At 55.4% G+C, this 20424-nt stretch overlaps 2 protein-coding genes across 4 annotated transcripts in view; one reads left to right on the top strand and one right to left on the bottom strand.

The window, feature by feature from the left end:
- The first annotated feature begins 262 nt into the window (after positions 1–262).
- Positions 263–12430, top strand: PSMC1 (proteasome 26S subunit, ATPase 1). The gene is made up of 11 exons (XM_061429695.1): positions 263–348; positions 3912–3965; positions 5007–5103; positions 6092–6216; positions 6416–6601; positions 6764–6892; positions 7986–8082; positions 9953–10142; positions 10586–10737; positions 11064–11218; positions 12102–12430. The coding sequence occupies exons 1-11, from the start codon at positions 346–348 to the stop codon at positions 12234–12236; spliced, it is 1323 nt and encodes a 440-aa protein (XP_061285679.1). The 5' UTR covers positions 263–345; the 3' UTR covers positions 12237–12430.
- Positions 12431–13593: 1163 nt separating this feature from the next.
- The window catches only part of NRDE2 (NRDE-2, necessary for RNA interference, domain containing), a 48307-nt gene continuing 41476 nt past the window's right edge, over positions 13594–20424 (bottom strand). For 2 of the 3 annotated variants that reach the window (XM_061429692.1, XM_061429694.1), the window contains 4 exons: positions 19073–19974; positions 17897–18035; positions 14348–14419; positions 13594–13939 (listed from right to left, as the gene is read on the bottom strand). In XM_061429692.1, coding sequence (XP_061285676.1) covers positions 13814–13939; positions 14348–14419; positions 17897–18035; positions 19073–19974 — 1239 coding nt within the window. In that variant the 3' untranslated portion in view covers positions 13594–13813. The remainder of the gene's footprint in view (positions 13940–14347; positions 14420–17896; positions 18036–19072; positions 19975–20424) is intronic. The other variant, XM_061429693.1, reaches the window with a different exon arrangement.

Genomic DNA, 20424 nt, shown 5'->3' on the forward strand with positions numbered 1-20424 from the left:
GTTAAGGCAAGGTCTCATTTTGATTTTGGCCTATTTAAAATTGTTTATATCTTCACAATTGCCTTTGACAGTAGAGGTCATTGTCTTAACTTGTTGACAATAACCTAATAACTGCGATTTAAACATTTTTTTCAAGTGAAAGCTCAACAAGACCCACGTCTCGCTTGTGAGTTAGAGCATCACCGCCCGTCCGCTCGCACAGGCCCAGAGGGCGCAGCCCGAGCCTCGCGAGATTTGGCCCCTGTCGGCTTCCGTGGCGCCCCCGGCAACTTCCGCCCTGACGCACTGCCCTGGCGGCGCACTTCCGGCGGCGGCGGCGGCGGCGGCTGGAGCGGCCGGAGCAAGATGGTGAGTGACTAAGGGCTTCGGCTGGCCGTGGCGATGGGTGCAGGCGGCCCACGGCAAGAGAAGCCGGCCGCCGCCGGAGGCCCCGGGTCTGCCCGCCCCGGTCTCCGGGGAGGCCCGAAGGCGCCTGGGGAGCGCGTTGAGGACCACGGCGGGCCGGCCGGCCTTTCCCCGGGCCCGGGGCTCGGCGCCGGGCGGGCCCCTGGGGCGGCGGGGCGGCGGAGGTGGGCTGGCTTTGTCCCTTTCCAGCCGGGCGCTGCCCCTCGGCGCGGGGCGTTTCGGCCGAAGCCTCCTCGAGTCACCGGGCCAAGCGCCTCGGGGCCTCGCTTAGCTCGCGTTGGTTTCTTTGCTCCCGGGTTGATGCCGCTCTTTGAGGGGTTGGTGGGGGGAGAGGGGGCGGGATCCAGGCTCTGCCCTAGGCGCTGCACAGACGGAGGACGGGCAGGACTGAGCCAGTCTTTGTCTCTTGAAGCTTGCATTCTCTAGAAGGCAGGTTAAACAGAGAGAGAGAAAGGAGTATGTGATGCTATGTCGGGGCGGGATGGGGACGGGCGAGTGGCCTTTGCTTGTGGCAGTTCAGTAAGGGCGGGAGAGGTGGCCGTTTTACACAGGGTGTCAGCGAGCCTCAGTGAGGAGGGGAAGCCTGAGTCCAGTGAGAGGGGAGCCTGTGCAGGTCCCCGAGGAAGACTGGTCCTAGTAGGACTGGAAGGGCAAAGGGCCTGAGCGGGTGTATGTTTGGTCTGTATGGTGAGCAGCAGCAGGTCCCGCCGCAGACTCAAGCAGGTCCTGGAAGGACTTTTTGGTAGCAGTATTCTAGGCCTGACAAGCACATGGCAAGTACTTTCCCAACATTTGCTCGTTATTCTTCTCAGCAGTCCCTGGAGGTCGTTATTATTATCCCCAGGGCCTGGGGGTGTGCTGTGATCTACTAGTGACCCATGCAGTAGAGAAGCACAGGTGTCCAGTGGCCAGGACTGCGCTGTCTCTCCGACCAGCTTTGTGACAGCTGTCAAGTCACGTAACCTCTCTGAGCCTCGGTTCCTTGTCTGTAAACTAGGGTAACGATGGTGGCAACTTCGTAGGCTCTGTTTGTTCAGCACGCCGCTTACCGTTTAGTGTAACACACGCAGTCACTTGAGGCTGAGAAGCATCGTGTAAATGCCCCAGACGTGGAGACGTTTGGGACTGCCTCGGGGAAGTGTCCTCCTGTGTGGCCAGACGTGGAGGGTCATGGGACGGGTAGACAAACCTGGGAAAGGTTAATTGAAGCCAGTTTGGCAAGCGCCAGGCGTTGAAGGTTTTTGAGGCGATTCAGAGGGTCAGCTCTTTGTTGTAGAAGGTAATATCCGAATGGGTGAGGGAAGAGACTAGACCTGGAAACCTCAGTTGGGAGACAAGCGGTCCAATAAGATAAGGCGGCCTGGACAGAGCCAGAGATGGGGGGAACAGGAGAGGGGAGACTGAACCAGGATGGATTTTAAACAGAGATGGGGAGGGGCGGAGACCTGAACCAGAAAGTATTTCGGAGCCCAGACTTTTTAACCAGCCCAAGGAGGTCCTGACCCTAACATTTCTTATTCAGCAATAACATTGTGTTGGTGAGTAGGTACTGTGAGTCATGCAGAAGTGGTTTTACCTCCGTTACTCGCTTCCAGCAACATAGAGGAGCTAATGTCATCCCTACTTTCCAGTTAGGACACCAAGGCTCGGAGAGCTGACTCTACTTCCCTGAGGTCACAGAGACTGTTAGGAATGAAGGCGGCATCCAGACCTGGATGCGTTTATTTCCACAGCCCGTGTTCTTAGGGCACTGCAGTCCCTCATCTAGGAAGTAGTAATGGTGAAACCTGCCTGAAGAACTGTCTGGTGTAAATGTGATAGTGAAGGAAAACGCCCTGTACAGACTTAGGCACCTAATAAACACACCGCAGACACTGGCTGCCCCGTCAACAGCACGTGTCCCGAGGGGTGTGAAGTGAAGTCGCGTGGCTCAGTCGTGTCCAGCTCTTTGCGACCCCGTGGACTGTAGCCCGCCAGGCTCCTCTGTCCATGGGATTCTCCAGGCAAGAATACTGGAGTGGGTTGCCATTCCCTTCTCCAGGGCATATTCCCGACCCAGGGATGGATCCCAGAGGAGCCCGGTAGGCTGCAGTCCATGGGGTCTCGAAGAGTCGGACACGACTGAGCGACTTCACTTTCACTTTTCACTTTCCTGCACTGGAGAAGGAAATGGCAACCCACCCCAGTGTTCTTGCCTGGAGAATCCCAGGGACGGGGAGCCTGGTGGGCTGCCGTCTATGGGGTCGCACAGAGTTGGACACGACTGAAGTGACTTAGCAGCAGAGGGCCCTCTAATCAAGTAAATTCACTATTGCTTATTTAAAATGCTGTTGTTTCTGAGACCTTGCTCTGTGTAAGACATTGTCCTGTAACTGAAGGGTCTGTTTTAAAATCAGAAATCCTCCTGAACTTACTAATACACTAAGTTCTTGATAGCTTATGGTGATTCAGCTTTTTAAATTGGGAAGAAGGACCTACCTGAGTGCCCCAGACTTTAGGGATGGGTGCTATTTAAGCTGCCATGGAAAGGAGAGTCTCCTGGATCTTGGTGTGTCCTTCGTAAGGAGTCAGTGATTGACACATGATTGTTGAACAGGTTAAATGACGAGCTCTCATCATGGCCCAGTTGCGTACTCTTGGTGGCCTCAGCTGGGTAGTTTTATGTTAGAAAATATCCAGGTCTATACCTTCCCCTCAGGAAGGGATGCTTAGGGTCTTGCTCTCATGACACATTGTGCGCGCAGCTGAGTCACTTGACTCGTGTCCAGCTCTTTGCAACCCCGTGGACTGTAGGCTGCCAGAGTCCTCTGTCCATTGGATTTCCCAGGCATTCTCCATGGAGTGGGTTGCTATGCCCTCCTCCAGGGGATCTTCCCAACCCAGGGATCGAACCTGTCTCCTGCATTGGCAGGCAGGCTCTTTACTATCAGCTCCATCTGTGAAGCCCTTATAACGTATTACATCCCTTTCTTAATGGAGTTGTCCTCGATTCAAGATGCAGTCTGTGTGAAGCCCTTATAACATATTACATCCCTTTTCTTAATGGAGTTGTCCTCGATTCAAGATGCAGTCTGTGGCAAAGTGCAGCACTGATCTACTAACAGCTTTTCAGGAAAAAGTTTTGCCACGTTAAATTTACACATTGACTGCAAGGTGTACCTTGAGTTCAGAAATGTGAAAATGAGGGGGAGTGTTGGTGTCTTAGAATCACAGGAGAATGAGGGTTTTTTGAAATGATGGTGTTCTAAATTTATGTTGTTGTTGCTTAGTCACTAAGTCATGTCTGACTCTCTGAGATCCTGTGGACTGTAGCCCACTAGCATCTTCTGTCCTTGGGATTTCCCAGTCGTGAATACTGTAGTGGGTTGTTATTTCCTTCTCCAGGGGATCTTCCTGACTTAGGAGTCAAACATGCGTCTCCTGCATTACAGGTGGATTATTTACCGCTGAGCCACCAGGGAAACTCCCCTGAATTTTTTTAATGCTCTGCTTAAATTTTTTTTCAGGGTCAAAGTCAGAGTGGTGGCCACGGTCCTGGAGGCGGCAAGAAGGACGATAAGGTAAATAAGTGTGAAGCCAGGTGTCTGCGATGTGAGTGCATTGTGGGAACGTCAGCTCTCAGCTGAGAAGGTCTTGGGAATTCAAATAGCCTTTTCATGTTTTACCAAAGAGTATTGACCAGCAAGTAGGTATTAATGAATTAATAATTTTTAGAGATGTAAAAGTAGTCACACTCCAGAAGTGTTAAACCGTCTGTGATTTTAGTGTTTAACGTCCTTAGGTGTGAAAAGTTGTGTCAAATTATTTAACTCCAGCTTCTGGCATGTAACTTTGAATTCTGACCTCTGTTCCTTATTGAATGACCTATTCAGTTCAGTCGCTCAGTCGTGTCTGACTCTTTGTGACCCCATGGACTGCAGCACACCAGGCCTCCCTGTCCATCACCAACTCCCAGAGCTTGTTCAGACTCATGTCCATCAAGTCAGTGATGCCATCCAACCACCTCATCCTCTGTCGTCCCCTTCTCCTCCTGCTCTCAATCTTTCCCAGCATCAGGGTCTTTTCCAATGAGTCAGTTCTTCGCATCAGGTGGCCAAAGTACCGGAGTTTCAGCCTCAGCATCAGTCCTTCCAGTGAATATTCAGGACTGATTTCCTTTAGGATGGACTGGTTGGATCTCCTTGAAGTCCAAGGGACTCTCAAGAGTCTTCTCCAATACCACAGTTCAAAAGCATCAATTCTTCGGCACTCAGCTTTCTTTATAGTTCAACTCTCACATCCATGCATGACTACTAGAAAAACCATAGCTTTGACTAGACGGAGAGTAGTCAGCAGGGAGTAATATCTCTGCTGAATAGCCTATTAGTGTGTATTATATATTAAAAAAAAAGATAATTATGTTCACACATAAAAATTGAAAGAATGAAAAACAAATTTTCTTGTTTATTTTTTTTTTTTAAGGACAGTTTTTAATAACATCCTAAAGGACAGGGAAAATTATACCACCTGGAAATAGATGACGGTCCTGCAGAACTACGTTTGGGTTTTAATATGATCTCTGTGATTTTTTTTTTTTTTCTACGCCGTTCTGAAAACCCAAGGACAAGAAAAAGAAATATGAACCTCCTGTGCCAACTCGAGTTGGGAAAAAGAAGAAGAAGACAAAGGGACCAGATGCTGCCAGCAAACTGCCGCTGGGTAATGATGCGGTTCCAGTTCTCTGTGTTCAGCTTAGAGGGCTGAGTGTGGACAGACAGGAAGTAGCGTGTGGTTGAAGCTCCAGGCCTGTGACTGTGTGTGGCATTCTCTAGGTTGGAATAAAAGCTATGTTTGAGTTTTAACAGTATACAGAGGATACAACTGTATCTCACTTCAGGAAAGTCCATTAATTTCCTTTAAATAAGCAGCTTCTCTAGGGTATTAGAGTACAGGGTTAGGGTAGAAAACTCAGGTTGAGCTTGGTTACCTTAGAGGTACACTTATTTCATGCAAAAATGGAATGCCACTGTATTGGAACTCACAGCATGAGTTTATGCCCGAACATAAGATTTTTCAAGTCTTCCTGCTAAATAGGAGTAAGACGCAGAACAGGCGGCAGACTCGGCCCGCCTCTCTGGCCTCAGCCTCTCACCCTCTGCGTGTGGTTCACTCTCTGCCTCGCGCGTCGGGGCTCTGCTTCCCTCCGCTTAACACGTCCTTCTGCAGTGCTTCCACGGCCGCCTGCGCCTCATCCCTGCAGACTTCAGCTCAGACACCTCCACCACCCTCATCTACCACCTGGACGAGCCTCTTCCGGCTGAAGTGCAGTAAACTGATTTTTAAAGCAGTGCTCAGTTAATAGTTGAGTCAGGCAGCTTAAAATGTGCCATTGACCTGTTATAGTGAATCAGTATGGTATTGATAAAAAAAAAAAGGTCCTCAGACCAGCAGAAGAGCATATAAAGTTCAAAACTAGAGTCAAGTTACGGATAATTAGTATGTGGTAAAGGTGGCATTTCTGTCTGTTCATCGCTCTCCCCTCTGCCTTTAGGCACGTGCTTACTTCAGATCACTAAACTGCATTTCTCAGAGTCTATCCAACTAAAAATAAGCTTGTTTTAAGTGTTAACTTCCCCCCCTCCAAGGGTGAACTGAATTAATTGCAGACTTCAGGCTCCAAGTGTAACAAGACTGTTTTCAATCACAGTGACGCCTCACACTCAGTGCCGGTTAAAACTGCTGAAGCTAGAGAGAATCAAAGACTATCTCCTCATGGAGGAGGAGTTCATTAGAAACCAGGAGCAGATGAAGCCGTTAGAAGAAAAGCAAGAGGTAAATTGGCAAATTACTGTAACTTGTTTCTTCACAAATTCTGTGCAGAACCGAGAACTAAACAGCTGAGCCTTTCAGGCTTTAATGGATTATTATTTAGCCGCCTTTTAAAAGCACCAACTGTGTTTAAATCAAGTGAACTGTCCGCGCCGTCTGCTTTTTAGTCTGAGCCGCTCTTTCTTGGCCTGCTCTCACGTAGGAGGAGAGGTCAAAGGTCGATGACCTCCGGGGGACGCCGATGTCAGTAGGGACCCTGGAGGAGATCATCGATGACAACCACGCCATCGTGTCCACGTCTGTGGGCTCGGAGCACTACGTCAGCATCCTCTCGTTCGTAGACAAGGACCTGCTGGAGCCCGGCTGCTCCGTGCTGCTCAACCACAAGGTCAGGCGTTGCGCGGGGCGCTTCCCCTCAGGCTGCCCCCGTCCCGTGGAGCCGGCGCCGGAGCACGGCCGAGGGCAGGGCGGGTTCCGTGGCTGCCACCCCAGTGCGGACAGAGGCGGTGTGCCTCGGGATCCGGCGGTGAAAGTCCCTGCTTCCTCTCAGGTGCACGCGGTGATCGGGGTGCTGATGGACGACACGGACCCCTTGGTCACAGTGATGAAGGTGGAAAAGGCGCCCCAAGAGACCTACGCCGACATCGGGGGGCTGGACAACCAGATCCAGGAAATCAAGGTGCGTCTGGGAGCCCGCCCTGGGCGAGCCTCGCTGCTCACTGCCGCCTCGTGAGGGCGCCTGCAGCTGCCCCGCGTGTTTTCTCCTCTAGCTTTGTTCTGGGCTGCCTTGGGTCTCTGCTGCTGTGTCAGGCAGGGCGCTTTCTCTCGTTGTGGCAAACACGGCTACTCCGTGGTGGTGCGTGGGCCTCACTGTGGTGGCTCCTCCTGGTGAGGGCCCCGGAGCAGGTGGGCTTCAGTAGCTGTGACACGTGGGCTTGGTTGCCTCTCAGCACGTGGAATCTTACTGGAGCAGGGATCCAACTTGTGCCCCTGTGTTGGCAGGCAGATTCTTAACCACTGGGCCACCAGGGAAGTCCTGTTTTTTCTTTATTGATCAGACCAGTAACTGACCCAGAGCTAGCCAATGGCGGTATTTTGTGTTGCTAATACTGAGTTAAGTAACAGAAGTAAGAATAAATTGTATGATAGTTCTTATAGCAGCTGCAGCTTAACACACTTCATATGTAACATTTAGTAATTATCTGTGTGAATGTGTTTCCAGTTGGTTGACTGCAGCTGCGGCTACACAGAAAGCCCCAGGTGATGTCTGGGGCAGGGCGGTGGCGCACAGTTCTGGGCTAGACCGCAGTCCCGGCCCTGGGTGGGGCACACGGGGTGGCCTGCTGCGGGCTTTTCGGCCTTCAGAGCTGTCTCAGCGCCCCAGGGGCTCCGGCAGTGGGGAGGGAGCCATCCTGGCTTGAGGTGGGACAGCAGCAGGAAGCCTCGCTCGCTGCAGTCTCACTGGAAGTGTGGATCCACGCTTTATAGTCCTTCCCTCGGCAAGGGCGAGTGTCCCTGTTACATGTCACTCAGGGCTGACTCTCGGGAAATCGGGTGTGTGAGGGAGACAGGAGGGCGCCGGGAGCCCCGTGGAACCCAGGTCCTCTGCACTGTGGTCTGGCTGCCGCTGGGGTCAGCGTTGTCTCTGAAAACAACAGTGGAAATATTAGCTTGTTTTTGTTGCAACTGAGACACACCCTTGACGCCAGTGAATGGACAGGACACGTTTCAGCAGGAAAGCCTGTCATCTCTACCCCGTGTTTGTTTTGTAGGAGTCCGTGGAGCTTCCTCTCACTCATCCTGAATACTACGAAGAGATGGGGATCAAGCCCCCCAAGGGGGTCATTCTCTATGGTCCGCCCGGCACAGGTGTGTGTGCTCTGCGTTGGTCGCTTTCCAGGCACTGAGCTCATTCCTTGAGCAGCAGCATTAGCTGGTTATAACCACTTGGCCGTTGAGTGAGAGGGCCTCAAGTCCTCAGTTTAAAGATGTGCTCTGAGTGACATATTGGACGCTGTGAATAAGCAGCCCCGCTGGAAGCACACTTGTCACGTGAAAGGGCGTCGTGCTGTTGCACAGGTGTGCTGAGAACTGAGCTGTCGGCTCGTGACTGCGGGCCTCACAGGGTTAATGTGTTGATGATCGTAGGAGTCACAATAGAAAGGAGACCCCAGGAGACACCCCCCAAAAGTGCCTGCTCAGTGTGAGTGCACGTCCAGACCCCCAGCACTCCTGTGGTGTGCTCGGACGTGCGAGATGCCCATGTTGCAAAATGGTGCTTTTCAGTATCAAGAGTAACGTAAGTCCACTGAAAATAGTTTGTGAGAAAAAATGGAAACGGTGCTCCACCTGGGCCGTACATTGGCATCCCTGTGGGAGCTTTAGAAGGCGCTGATGCCTGCTCCCTTCCCTGAGGACCCCGACCACGTGCGGAGCATGGCAGGCCTCGGCAGAGGTGCGGGCCCACGGGGACCGCGCTCCTGTGCCGCTGAGACCAGGGCGCTCCCCCGGGCTGTTGGCGACGGAGTATCACGTCGGGTGAGTGCGTGGGTAAAGATAAAAACGCACGGACGTACTTGGTTCATCAGGCACTGGGCTGACCTCAGTGGGTTGTGTAGTTCAGGACTTAGTAAATTCACTGCTCTGTGAATTCCAGAGGAAGGGAGGTTGTTTGATGGAGTGAACTGAGCCGTGTTCGCAGGAGGATCTGTATCGAGGACCACCCACGGGGAGGGACAGGGAGACGCTGTGCTGAGGCGGGGAGCTGCTGCAGCCTCTTAGCCCAGGAAAGCAGGTTTCAGGAGAGGCCAGCGACACTTGGGGGTCCCCCTGCTCGCTGAACATCCCGGCAGCCGCGCTTGGCTGCGTCTGGACCGGAAGGTCTCGTCCACTTAGGAGGTCCTTCTGGTCTGTCCGCCGCCCTTAACGGACGCGCTCGGGGAGTAGTCCAGCCCTTTCATAAGCATCTGAAGCTTCTGCCCGATTGAGGAGCTCACTGCCTCGCCTGGTCGCAGAGCTTAGATCTCTGTCCCCCTCACCACTGGCCCAGAATCCCGTGTGTCCCTGGCCAGCTCCCTCCCCCACACGGGCCCGAGGGTGGCCCTCTCCCAGCTGTCACCATCCCAGGGCCGAGGTCTCGCGCTCTGACGTTCTCAGGGTGGGTACCCTTGCTGACTCTGGTTCTCGACTTGAGAGAGAAGTGTCAGGGCTGCCCTGAGAGCAGTGAGGAGCGTCCCACGAGGGCACAGCACGGACAGGGAAGTCTCTTGAGCTGCTAGTGGCGGTCAGTCGTGGGCTTCGTCAGGAGCTGGTCCTGGCTCGGTGCCCAGAGCCTGGGGACGCCCGCAGGTGGCCCCGGGGTGCAGCAGGCCTGCTCAGGAGCGTGCTCTGTCCTCCGGTCAAGCCTGCTGCTGCCCGGCCTTTTTTCAGCACTGATAGTCTTGTAGGAGTTGAGTTTGGTTCTCTAACCCTCGTTGAATGGGGTCAGGTGAATATTATGTGCAACTTTGAGTAACTTGCAATAAGAGTACTTTCTGACATTATCATGATGAATTTAGGAAAACAGTTAAAAATAATCAAAGTATGTATTTCAGTTTTTTTTAATTTCCTTGTCTGCTTTGAGAACATGCTTTTCATAGAGGGATCCACCCATTCTTCATGTCTTTTGAGGTGGTAATGAGAGTTCTAAAGTTAAAACAGCACTTAAGGTTTTTTTCCTTTCTTTTTCAATCTAAAATAGGGAAAACCTTATTAGCCAAAGCAGTGGCGAACCAGACCTCGGCCACCTTCCTGCGAGTGGTTGGCTCTGAACTCATTCAGAAGTACCTGGGCGACGGCCCCAAGCTCGTTCGGGAACTGTTTCGAGTCGCTGAAGAACACGCACCATCCATCGTCTTTATTGATGAAATTGATGCTATTGGGACGAAAAGGTAGACTTTGCCTTCCCTCTTTCGGGTCACTAAGGGGTGGACACGGTGCCGCTCTGCCCTGAGAACGAGGACCGTGGGCAGGCCCCGGAGGGGCTGCGTGCTGGCTTGCTGCGGTCCCGGTGCCGCTCCCCATGTACCGGGCACGACTCCCGGTCAGTGGATTCGGTCCGTCCGCAGCTGTGCCGTGAGCGCCAGCTCAGAGCCCGGCCCCCTCTGGACCCTGGAGACAGCGGTAAAGATGGGTCTCTGCCCTCGAGGAGCTCACATGTGGAGACTGAATAAAAAGGATACAATTTCAGGCATGAAAATGGCCACAAAGAAGATATTGTGGGTGCAGCTTGGGCTCTGGGCAGGTGGGACACACGGGTGGAGACAGCCGTGTCCCGAGTGCCCCCACCAGCCAGGCCACGGGGTCCTCACGTCCCCCTGGCTTCCTGTCCCAGGTACGACTCCAACTCAGGCGGGGAGAGGGAGATTCAGCGAACGATGCTGGAGCTGCTGAACCAGCTGGACGGCTTTGACTCAAGGGGAGACGTGAAAGTCATCATGGCCACAAACCGGATAGAGACGCTGGACCCGGCCCTCATCAGACCAGGTCACGCCGCGCCGCCCCGCCGCGGGGAGAGGACGCGCTCGGCGGATTTGTGTTTCTAAAGGGCACTTTGGGGAGGGTGGTTATCGGGTGATGGGTGTGAAGGCAGATCCCGCCGTGAAGCTTGAGTAACTTACCAAACCGTGTCCCCTTAGAGAACATTAAGTGGGATTGTGATGTACTCTGTGTAGCCTGACCTTTTTTAGCCTCAAGACGCTTTTTAAGATTTGGCACAGGAAGCTGTGTGACTGAGATCACTCATGTGAGACGGAGGCCTCTCAGCCAGGGCTGGGCACCAGGCCGTGACTGGAAACCTTGTGTGCCCACAGGCCGCATCGACAGGAAGATCGAGTTCCCCCTGCCCGACGAAAAGACCAAGAAGCGCATCTTCCAGATCCACACGAGCAGGATGACGCTGGCCGACGACGTGACCCTGGACGACTTGATCATGGCTAAAGACGACCTCTCTGGTGCCGACATCAAGGTGAGGAGCTGGGCTGGGTTTTACTTGTTTCATCCCATGTTCCCAGACGCCGAGGGGGCCGGGCGCGGCAGCCGTGACTGGGCACAGCCTGCTCCCCGCACGGGCACCTATACTGGTCCCGCTGCCTGCGCTGGACTGCGTCTCATTGGCATCTGTGGAGCTAGGCTGGTCTCACCGGGGGAGGAAGGTAAAATTATTTAAAGTCTTAACTTTTTATTTAGAAAGATTTTTCAAGCCTTCAGAAAAGTTGCAACGTGGTGAACCCCGTACACTCCTCCCCTCACTTCCCAGGTGTCAGCTTCTACTCGTCTTTCATGGGCAGAAACACTCTGCTCCACATCACTCCAAGGAGAGGTGCTAGAGGCCATAGCCAGAGAGACTGCAGAGCCAGGACCGTGTTTCTCTCACATCACGTTGCTTGGGTTCTTGTTTTACTTTTGGCAAGTGATTATTGAAAAAGTGAATATATTCGAATATATACTGTCTGAAACTTGTAAATATTTAACCAGAATACGTGTTCTCTTAAGACTGTAGGTAAATGAAATGGATGTCACTGTATGTGGCCACTAAGTTTCTGGATATCATTTTATCTGTTTCTTAGGAGGATTATTCCCTTTAACCAAAGCGGAGCTTTGAGCATTTACTGAACTGCCAGGGTCTATACAGCTAGTTAGAACCTAAGACAGGCCTCTTCCTTAGTGAAATACTCCCAGGTTAAGCCACCTCAGGTCCTTTGAGAAAATAATTAGAATGTTTGAAACATTCAAGTTTGATAAAAATTTGTGTTTGGCCTGGATGCCAACACCAGATTTCAAAATAGTGCTGTCTGAACTGTTAGAATAAAAAGTATTTTCCACTCTGAATGCACTGTTCTTTCCTACAGGCAATCTGTACAGAAGCTGGTCTGATGGCCTTGAGAGAGCGCAGAATGAAAGTAACAAATGAAGACTTCAAAAAGTCGAAGGAAAATGTTCTTTATAAAAAGCAGGAGGGCACCCCAGAGGGGCTGTATCTCTAGTAGGCCAGAGCTGCCTTCCAGGAGAGGCTGGGAGGGCCCTGGCTGCTGGAGGGGTGAGGTGGGAGGGAGGCTGCCTGCCTGGGTGCCCGTGTGCTCACTGGCCACGGTTGGCAGAGCGTTTCGTGTCCCTCCCGAGCGCAGCGTGTAGGGGCCTGGCAGGCTGCCTGCGTCCCAATAAAGCGTGCTTTCTCTAACACGGAGTCCTGTCTACACGCTGGGTGCTCGGCTGGAGGAGTGGATGGGCCCAGGTGTGGGGAAGCCTCTGGGGACCAGGGCACTGCAGACTGGGTCCCTGCTGCCCCCAAGGCACTGCGCCGAGCTGGCAGCTCTAAAATAGCAGCTGCTGGCTCGTGAGCACACGGCCAACCACCTCTGCTGTGGAGCCAACAAAGGCTGCGACTCCCCGGCCAGGGCTGCCCTTGGAGGGTCCAGGGCAGGAAGGAGGGGCTGGTGCTGCTGAGACGGGGTTCCAAACAGAATTTCAAAGGGGCAGGGCTGAAGACCCCCAGGGCAGCCCTGTGGAGGTCAGCGCGCCCCCCACCCCCCATGAGAGTTCAGAAGCACGGGCGCCGCCCCTTGCCTGGCTCCCTCTGCCCCACGCTCTCGCCTCTGCTCCGTTCAGCCTCAGAGCCCGAGACCCGCTGCAGAACGCGCCCCTTCTCCCCTGCCGGTGTCTGTCCATTTCTAGCCCAGGTTCCACAACACCCGCTTTTCTGGATGAGGGGCCAAGGAAATTTGCTTTCAGCAGTTCTAGAGAGCATGATTTAATAAGAAACGCAATGCAGAGAAGTCCACTGTGTTTAAAAAAGCAGGACCTCGGAGAAGAAAAAGCATTTCCGCTCCGTCGGGTGTTGATCACCGCTCTTGAAAATCGGATGAGAGCGCAGCTGACGCGGCTGGAAGCGAACGTTCGGCGTCTCTGAGGCAGAGACGGGTTTGCTGGGGAGGAGCAGGCCGCGCTCCCCTGCAGCGGGGTCCTTGTTTGTTCAGTCCCCTGACTCAGTCTTCCTAGAGCCCCATCTGACTCAGCAGGGCCGGGTGGGCCCAGGGTCTCCGGGCGCATGAGCTTCCGGCGACGCTGGCTGCCGGGTCTGCAGGCGAGATGCCCACGAGTGGAGCTCCGGGAACAGGAAGGACACGTGTGATGCAGCTGAGAACTCCAAGCTTTACACGACTCCCAGCTGCTCTGGTCTGAAAAATGGGCAGAATGGGCTCACCAGCCGCAGGGCAGAGGGCCTGGTGAGTAACCAGACCTTTCTTTGGACTGCAAGAGCCAGGAGACTTGGCAGGATCCCCAAGGATGCCCACAGAAGAACCTTCACCCGGGCTGGGCAGGGGAGAGTGGACCAGAAGGACCCACACGAGCCGTGACAGCTTTGGCGTGATCCTTGTCTGTGCACGCTTACACACATTCACATGTATCGTGTGCAGAACGTCAGCTTTGTGTCATTCGCATGTGCAGAAACTGCAGAAGGTGAGACTGACAGCCTAGACACGCGCGTCAGGGAGGACCCTTCAGGGCACAGGTCTGGGCACGCACGTGCCCGTGTTCCGGGGCTGGGCCCGGCCCCCAGCGTCTAGTCCTCCAGCAGCAGCTCCAGCTCCTCGAGCGGCAGGCGCACCCGCAGCTCCTTCTCCGTCATCAGGTCCACGACCTCCTGCATCTCGTCGGGGAAGTACTCGATGGCGTCCATGTACAGCGCCTGGGCGGGGCGACGCCGGTCAGCGGGCGCCCCCCCGGCCCCGCCCCCTTCCCGCCCTAACTCGGGGGCACCTTAGTGAGCCCCAGGGGTCAGGGGAGCGTGGCCTCTCTCCAGGTGGGGCGGGAAGCTGCTGTGGTCCCCACCTGTCTGCTCTCGGAGTGTCCCCAGACAGACCCGGGCGCTGCAGGAAGAGTTGGACGTGGGTCCCGACGCGCTTGGCCTCTGGGCTGGGCTTTGGCAACTGCTGGGAACCAGCTGCCCCCAGCCGTGCCCCCAGGACAGGAAACAAGCCCCTCAGGCTGCAGGGGGCCAGAGGAAGCCCTGGGGGGGCTGGGCCCTGGCACAGACCGGATGAGGCCTGGCAGGAAGGTCCCTGAGAATCCAGAGACCGGGGCCTGTAGAACTCACCTTTGCCCAAGGACAATTCTGCAGTGCTTTGTAGAACACACCTTTGCTTCTTTCTTTATTTCCTAAGGAAACCTAAAGCAAGGGGGAAAAATTAAAAACTGAGGGGCTGAAACAGATTCATCTAAGGCCACTGACCCGCACGGGGCCCCAGTCCACGTGCCGCAGGGTGTCCACGTGCCGAGGGACGCCCTCGGGGCCTCTGCTGGGTCCCGCGGGCCTGGACTGGACCTTGAACACTGATGACCTGTCTTCATCTCCTCCTTTCCCGCGGGCCATCACACCTGCTGTTCCCAGGCCTGCCAAGAATGAGGGTGATGACAGAGAAAAGGCTTGCTTTAACACTAGCCATTTTCTGAAAACTGTCTTACAGAAATGAGATAACCAGGATTAACTGAATCAATAACCTTGTCAAGAGCAAATTTCTGATCAGGAATTTCAGTCTGAGAGTGTGCAAATACTCACATTTCTACTCTGCTGCTAAGTCACTTCAGTCGTGTCCGACTCTGTGCGACCCCATTAGATGGTAGCCCACCAGGCTCCCCCGTCCCTGGGATTCTCCAGGCAAGAACACTGGAGTGGGGTGCCATTGCCTTCTCCACATTTCTACTCTAAGCACGTTTTTATACAATGCATGTGTGCTAAGTAGCTTCAGTCGTGTCTGACTGTGACCCCATGGACTGTAGCCTTCAGGTTCCTCTGTCCATGGGATTCTCCAGCCAAGAACACTGGAGCAGGGGATCTTCCCGACCCAGGGATGGGCCCAGGTCTCGTCTCTCCTGCACTGGCAGGCGGCTTCACCGCTGGTGCCGCCTGGGAAGCGTTTATACAACACTACGCTGTGAGGTCTTGGTGTCAACTCCGAGGCGCTCTTCCCACACCCGCTGCTCTTCCCACACCCGCCGCTCTTCGCTCTTCCCTCCCACACCCGCCGCTCTTCCCTCCCACACCCGCTGCTCCTCCCACACCTGCTGCTCTTCCCACACCTGCCGCTCTTCCCACACCCGCTGCTCTTGCCACACCTGCGGATGCCGCAGCAGTCTCCGTCTGCCCCCTCCCCCGCCAGCCTCTCCCGAGTCCCAGGAAGGGGCCAGCCCCTCCCCCGGGAGTCACAGCCTCCCAGGCAGCTCCCTGGGTGGGCGCCCACAGCCGTGAGTGGGCGCAAGCTGAGCTCACAGAGCTGAAGTCTGCTCCTAGGGCTGCCCACCTGCCTCCCCGAGACGTTCTGTTCCCATAGGAGCGTGTGTGAGCGGCCGTCCAGCGGGCAGGGAGCAGGCAGGGCTGTGACCGACCCCCCGGAAGCATGGCTGATGGCTTCAGCAGCTCCCCACCACGGCTCAGGGCCTCCATCCAGCAAGGCTGGCCTCGCCTCCCATGCAGATCCTCCAGGTGGACACCCTGTCGGGGAGCCCAAACCCTTGGGCTGTACCAGCATCCCTGGTCAGCTCCAGACAGGGCTCACCCCTTACCCCGGGACTCCTGGCTCCCTCCCAGGCTGTTCTGAGGCTGGACTCGGAAGGGACCCCTGAGAGCCGCTGTGGGCTGCCTGCCCGCAATGCCAGGGCCCTGCGGTGTCCTCTGCCAGAACAGTAACCACACTGAAGGCTTGGTTTGTTCTTGAAAGAAGAAACATCATATCAGTGGGCTTTCTCCACCACCGCCTTCGTGAGACGCTCAGACAACCCTGGAATCCAGCAGATCCAGACAGAAGCTGCCCAAGCCTCACACAAGAACTGCCCTCTGCTGGTTCCTCCATCCGCTGGCCCCTGGAAAAGGCCTTTGCTGTATCAGGCATCACATGGTAAATGCCAGGTGAAAACGAGATGGTGACTGTTCCTCCGGGGAGCCAGAGCCACAGCCTCTCCAGGGCCCCATAGCACCTGCCGGCCAGGCCTTCCCAGCCGACGCCTCACATTTTGGCTCTATTTTGATTTTTTTCACTGCTTTTGCCAAAGTGTTAGGAGCCCACCCAGACGCCTCAGGAACTGGTGGGGGAAATCACTGCACAGTTAATTCTTGGTCTGATGCTAATCTTTCCAAAAAGATGAGGCATTCCCTAACGGCCTCAATCTTTTTTTCCAAGTCAACAAGAACTTTTCTGTCTACAGTCCAACCAGATCATGGCAGCTCCTCAGGAGAAACACTACAAGCCTGCCCATCACCTTGTCTCTACCTGGAAAAGCCTGGAAGAAGTTAAACTGGCCTCCCTCTTCATAAGTGGAAAGGTCTTTCAGCAGCTCAGACTCAGAGGGCGTCGGCACTGGAACCGAGAGAGCGTCTGACGCGCTCCTTTGGCCAAGGGGCCTGGTGACGAGCAAACCCCAACGGCCGCCCAGCACTGTGACCCCAGGTCAGCAGGTGGGCCATGTCCCGGCCACCCAGGGCAGGGACACCACACGGGCGTCTGGACTTGTGGAGGCTCGCGTCCCACACCAAGGAGGCCACACGCGAAATCTACGCTTTTGAGAGTGAAGAATAAACGTTAAAACCACAGAAACTTTGGTGGTAACTCGTCCCGGGGCCGCCTGGTGCCCGTTGGCGCTGGGAGTGTGCCCGCGAGCTGCTGTCTTGAGACAAGCTGTCCAGGCCGTTCAGACCTCAGGGGAGGCACTCCCAGAGAAGTTCCGGACTCTCAGAGGCCGGGGGAGGCCCAGACGTCTAACCCGAACTTCTCCTGGCCCCTACCTTCCTCTCTGTCTCTTTACGCCCCTCTCTGTCAAATGTCAATGGGATGTTCAAATACTTTAATCAACTTCTGAGAAATTAGCCTATGGAAATAATCAGAGATACACATATGTACATAACAGGAAGGCCACTCAGGGCTTCTGAAAGGTCGTCAGTGGAGGGCGCTTGGATGTGACTGAACGGCCGTGAGCGCTGTCTAGACACTCAAGTGGCTGGAAGACTGTTTCTAAAAACCACAAAACTCGGCAGTAGACGTTTTCTAATATAGGAAGCCCAGCCTGACGTCAGACCTTTAACCAAAGACAAAGCAACGCAGGCCCCGAAGCCTAGGACCCGCCTGTCGGCCTGCACAGCCCACTGACGAAACTCCACGGCTGTGGTGCCTCCAGGAAACGCACAGCTGCCCTGGAAACGCCTCTTTAAAACCACAGTCCAGACTGAGTCTTACAAAACCTTTAGTAACAAAACAGAACCAGGACCTGGAAATTCTTAGAAGCAGAACAGCAACACGTTTAGGTCTCTTTTTCCAAGTTGTTGCCTCAACGAAGTTAATTCAGAGAAACACAGATATTCTGGGGCTGCCAACAGCCCAGGTGGCCCTCCTCAGTCTACCAGGCCCCCTCCCGGGTCCCGAGCCCCCTCCTCACTCTACCAGGCCCCTCCCTGGTCCTGAGGGCCCCCCTCAGTCAGTCTACATCCCGGGTCCTGAGCATCCCCCTTCTCAGTCTACCAGACCCCCTCCCGGGTCCCGAGTGCCCTCCTCCTCAGTCTACCAGGCCCCTCCCGGGTCCTCAGGGCCCCTGCCCTGCTCTTCTGGAAGAGGAAACAGCGCTCTGCACAGGAACAGAAACCCGGCGTCTTTCCTACCAGGAAGTTCAGGTACATCCTCCACAGCAGGGGGCACTGGCTGCCGTGGTCGCTCCGCACGGCGCTCTCAAACAGGGCTCTGATCCGGTGCGTCAGGCCGGTCTCGGGAAGGGTGGCATGGACCTCTCTACCGTCCACCCTGCAAGACAGAGGCTCAGGTGAGTCCAGGACAGCCGCTCAGGCTGACGCCGCAGCAGGGTCAGCAACGGAGGTTGGCACATGTCGCAGGCAGAGCTGCCCCGGGTCTGGGGGCGCAGGAGCGTGGGGTGCAGGTGAGACGTGGCTCCTCCGGGGCCGGCGGAGCGCAGCGTCCAGGGCTCTGCAGTGTCTCCACCCCGCGGAGTCCACCCTGAGGGCACACAGACTCCTTTTCTCAGGAGAACCTGCCCCTTCTGCAGCAGACTGCAGTTACCCTGAGACCTTTCAGTTGAAAGAGGGAATAAAATTCGAATGGAAGGCGCGAAACACAGGCAATCCTGAACCCCGGCTTTCTCAGGTCAGAGTAAAACAACGAAGGTTCTAGAAGCAACAATGATGCCTCAGCTAACACGTGCCCAAGCCTACTGCTTAACCTTCAGACATAAAAGTGTTACCTAAAGAGAGACATTTAAAGCACCACCCTGTTCTCACCCGCGATAGTAACACAGGCTAGTAATTACTCTGGGCTCTTTGTGCTCAGCACTCACTCTTCCCAGCAACCCTCTTTAATTATGCCCATTTTACAGAAAGGGAACCGACCAGAGCCATGAACTGCCCTGCCCAGGGTCACACAGCTGTTGAGTGGAAGCGCTGGGATTTGACTCCAGGCCCAAGTGCCCGCCCCACAATTTCTCTACAAGGTCTCAGACCCCCAACAGCAGGGAGTCCGCACTCAGGCGCCATAAACAAAGCCCAGGATGTGCAGGAGCCAGGCCTGGGGAGACACCGCGGGAGCCCCGACAGGGGCCGCTCTCTGCCCTCCTCTTTCAACACACTTTCCGGAATCCCTTCGATCTGTTTCCTTTCTCAATGCATCTTCCCGTAACACGAGAGAGGGCACCGCTCCCCGCCACCCCGCAGGCGTTCCAGGCCCTGGGCCGTGTGCATTTCTGTCTTCTAGAGGCTGGTGGGCCATGGGAACAAGGCCTGACCGCGTGAGAGGCCTGCGGACCTGTGGCCGAGGCGCGCTGTGATTACCTCTGCACGGCATCCACCAGCCTCTTCCGCATCCTCTCCGCTTCGATCGCAAACAGCCAGGGCTCCAGGAGTTTGGCGGACCTGGTGATGGCGTGGAAGAATCTTCTGGTCCTGCTGGCGCTGTGCGACTTGCTCTGAATCTGCACGTACGCCCTCCAGAGAAGCTGGTTGCCCGGGTACAACCGTAAAGCCTCTGAGAGCGCCTCTCGCAGGGGAGCCAGCGGGTGCACGGCAACCCTGCCGTGGAACCTGAGCAGGCTGGTGTGCATCAGGGTGACGGCCTCCAGGGCGCCCTCCAGGCCGGCAGCCTCCATGGAGACAGAGCCCCTGAGCCCCGCAAACACCTGCTCGTAGACGCGCCCAGCGGCGTCGACCCCCACGGTCAGGTACTGGAAGAGCATGAAGCACTTCGCCAGGCTGACCAGGTGGCTGAAGCGGTCGGGGGGGCCTGGGTCGGGGCCGCGGCGCTCCACCAGCCAGTCCTGCAGCGCGTGTTCGTACGCCCTCCGAGCCTTCAAAACGTGCACGGCCGACACCTGTCCCGTGCACGGCCCGTAGGGCCGGCGCTCCGCCAGCCCGCTCAGCACGTGCACGGCGCGGGCCGGGGCGGCCCCGCCCACGGGCGGCGACAGCTCCGTCTCCAGCGCGGCGTAGAGCAGGCCGAGCTCACAGAGCTCCGGGTCCTCCAGGCCCCGGCTCCCGGCAGTGCCCAGGGCCGCCTCGAAGACCTTCCGGGCATCCTCTGTGTTGCCCAGCAACCACTCCAGATGCGCATACTGCTGCCAGAGGCAAAAGCTGTTGCGGTTGTCCGGCTCCTTGAGGAGATTCTTGGCTAGTTTTTTGCAGTTCTTTCCTTGTGACTTTAATCTCTTCTTGTTTTTAGTGTGCAGACACCAAATGACCTAAAGGTAAAAAGGAAAAGAATTACTTGAAATGCTCCGGGACTTATAGACATCCCTTTGTACTGTCGAGTCCCCGGGTGGCTCAGACAGTAAAGAATCTGCCTCCAATTCGGGAGACCTGGGATCCATCCCTGGGTCGGGAAGATCCCCTGGAGAAGGGAATGGCACCCCACTCCAGTGTTCTTGCCTGGAGAATCCCATGGACGGAGGAGCCTGGCGGGCTGCAGTCCATGGGGTCACAGAGAGTCAGACACGACTGAGCGACATCACTTAGTTCCTTCTTTCTCTCTACTGTACTGCAGGAAGCCACACGAGGCGTCTACACTGCCTGCCTCCATCACATATCTGGTAAACTCGTAGGCTCCCTGAGAAACAGATCAGGGTTCTACCAAGGCCACGGGAGCCCTGAAAGTCACACGTCCAGGCTTCCATCTGACACTCCTGTAAACA

This window comes from Bos javanicus, chromosome 10 (assembly GCF_032452875.1).
Source record: "Bos javanicus breed banteng chromosome 10, ARS-OSU_banteng_1.0, whole genome shotgun sequence".
Taxonomy (NCBI): domain Eukaryota; kingdom Metazoa; phylum Chordata; class Mammalia; order Artiodactyla; family Bovidae; genus Bos; species Bos javanicus.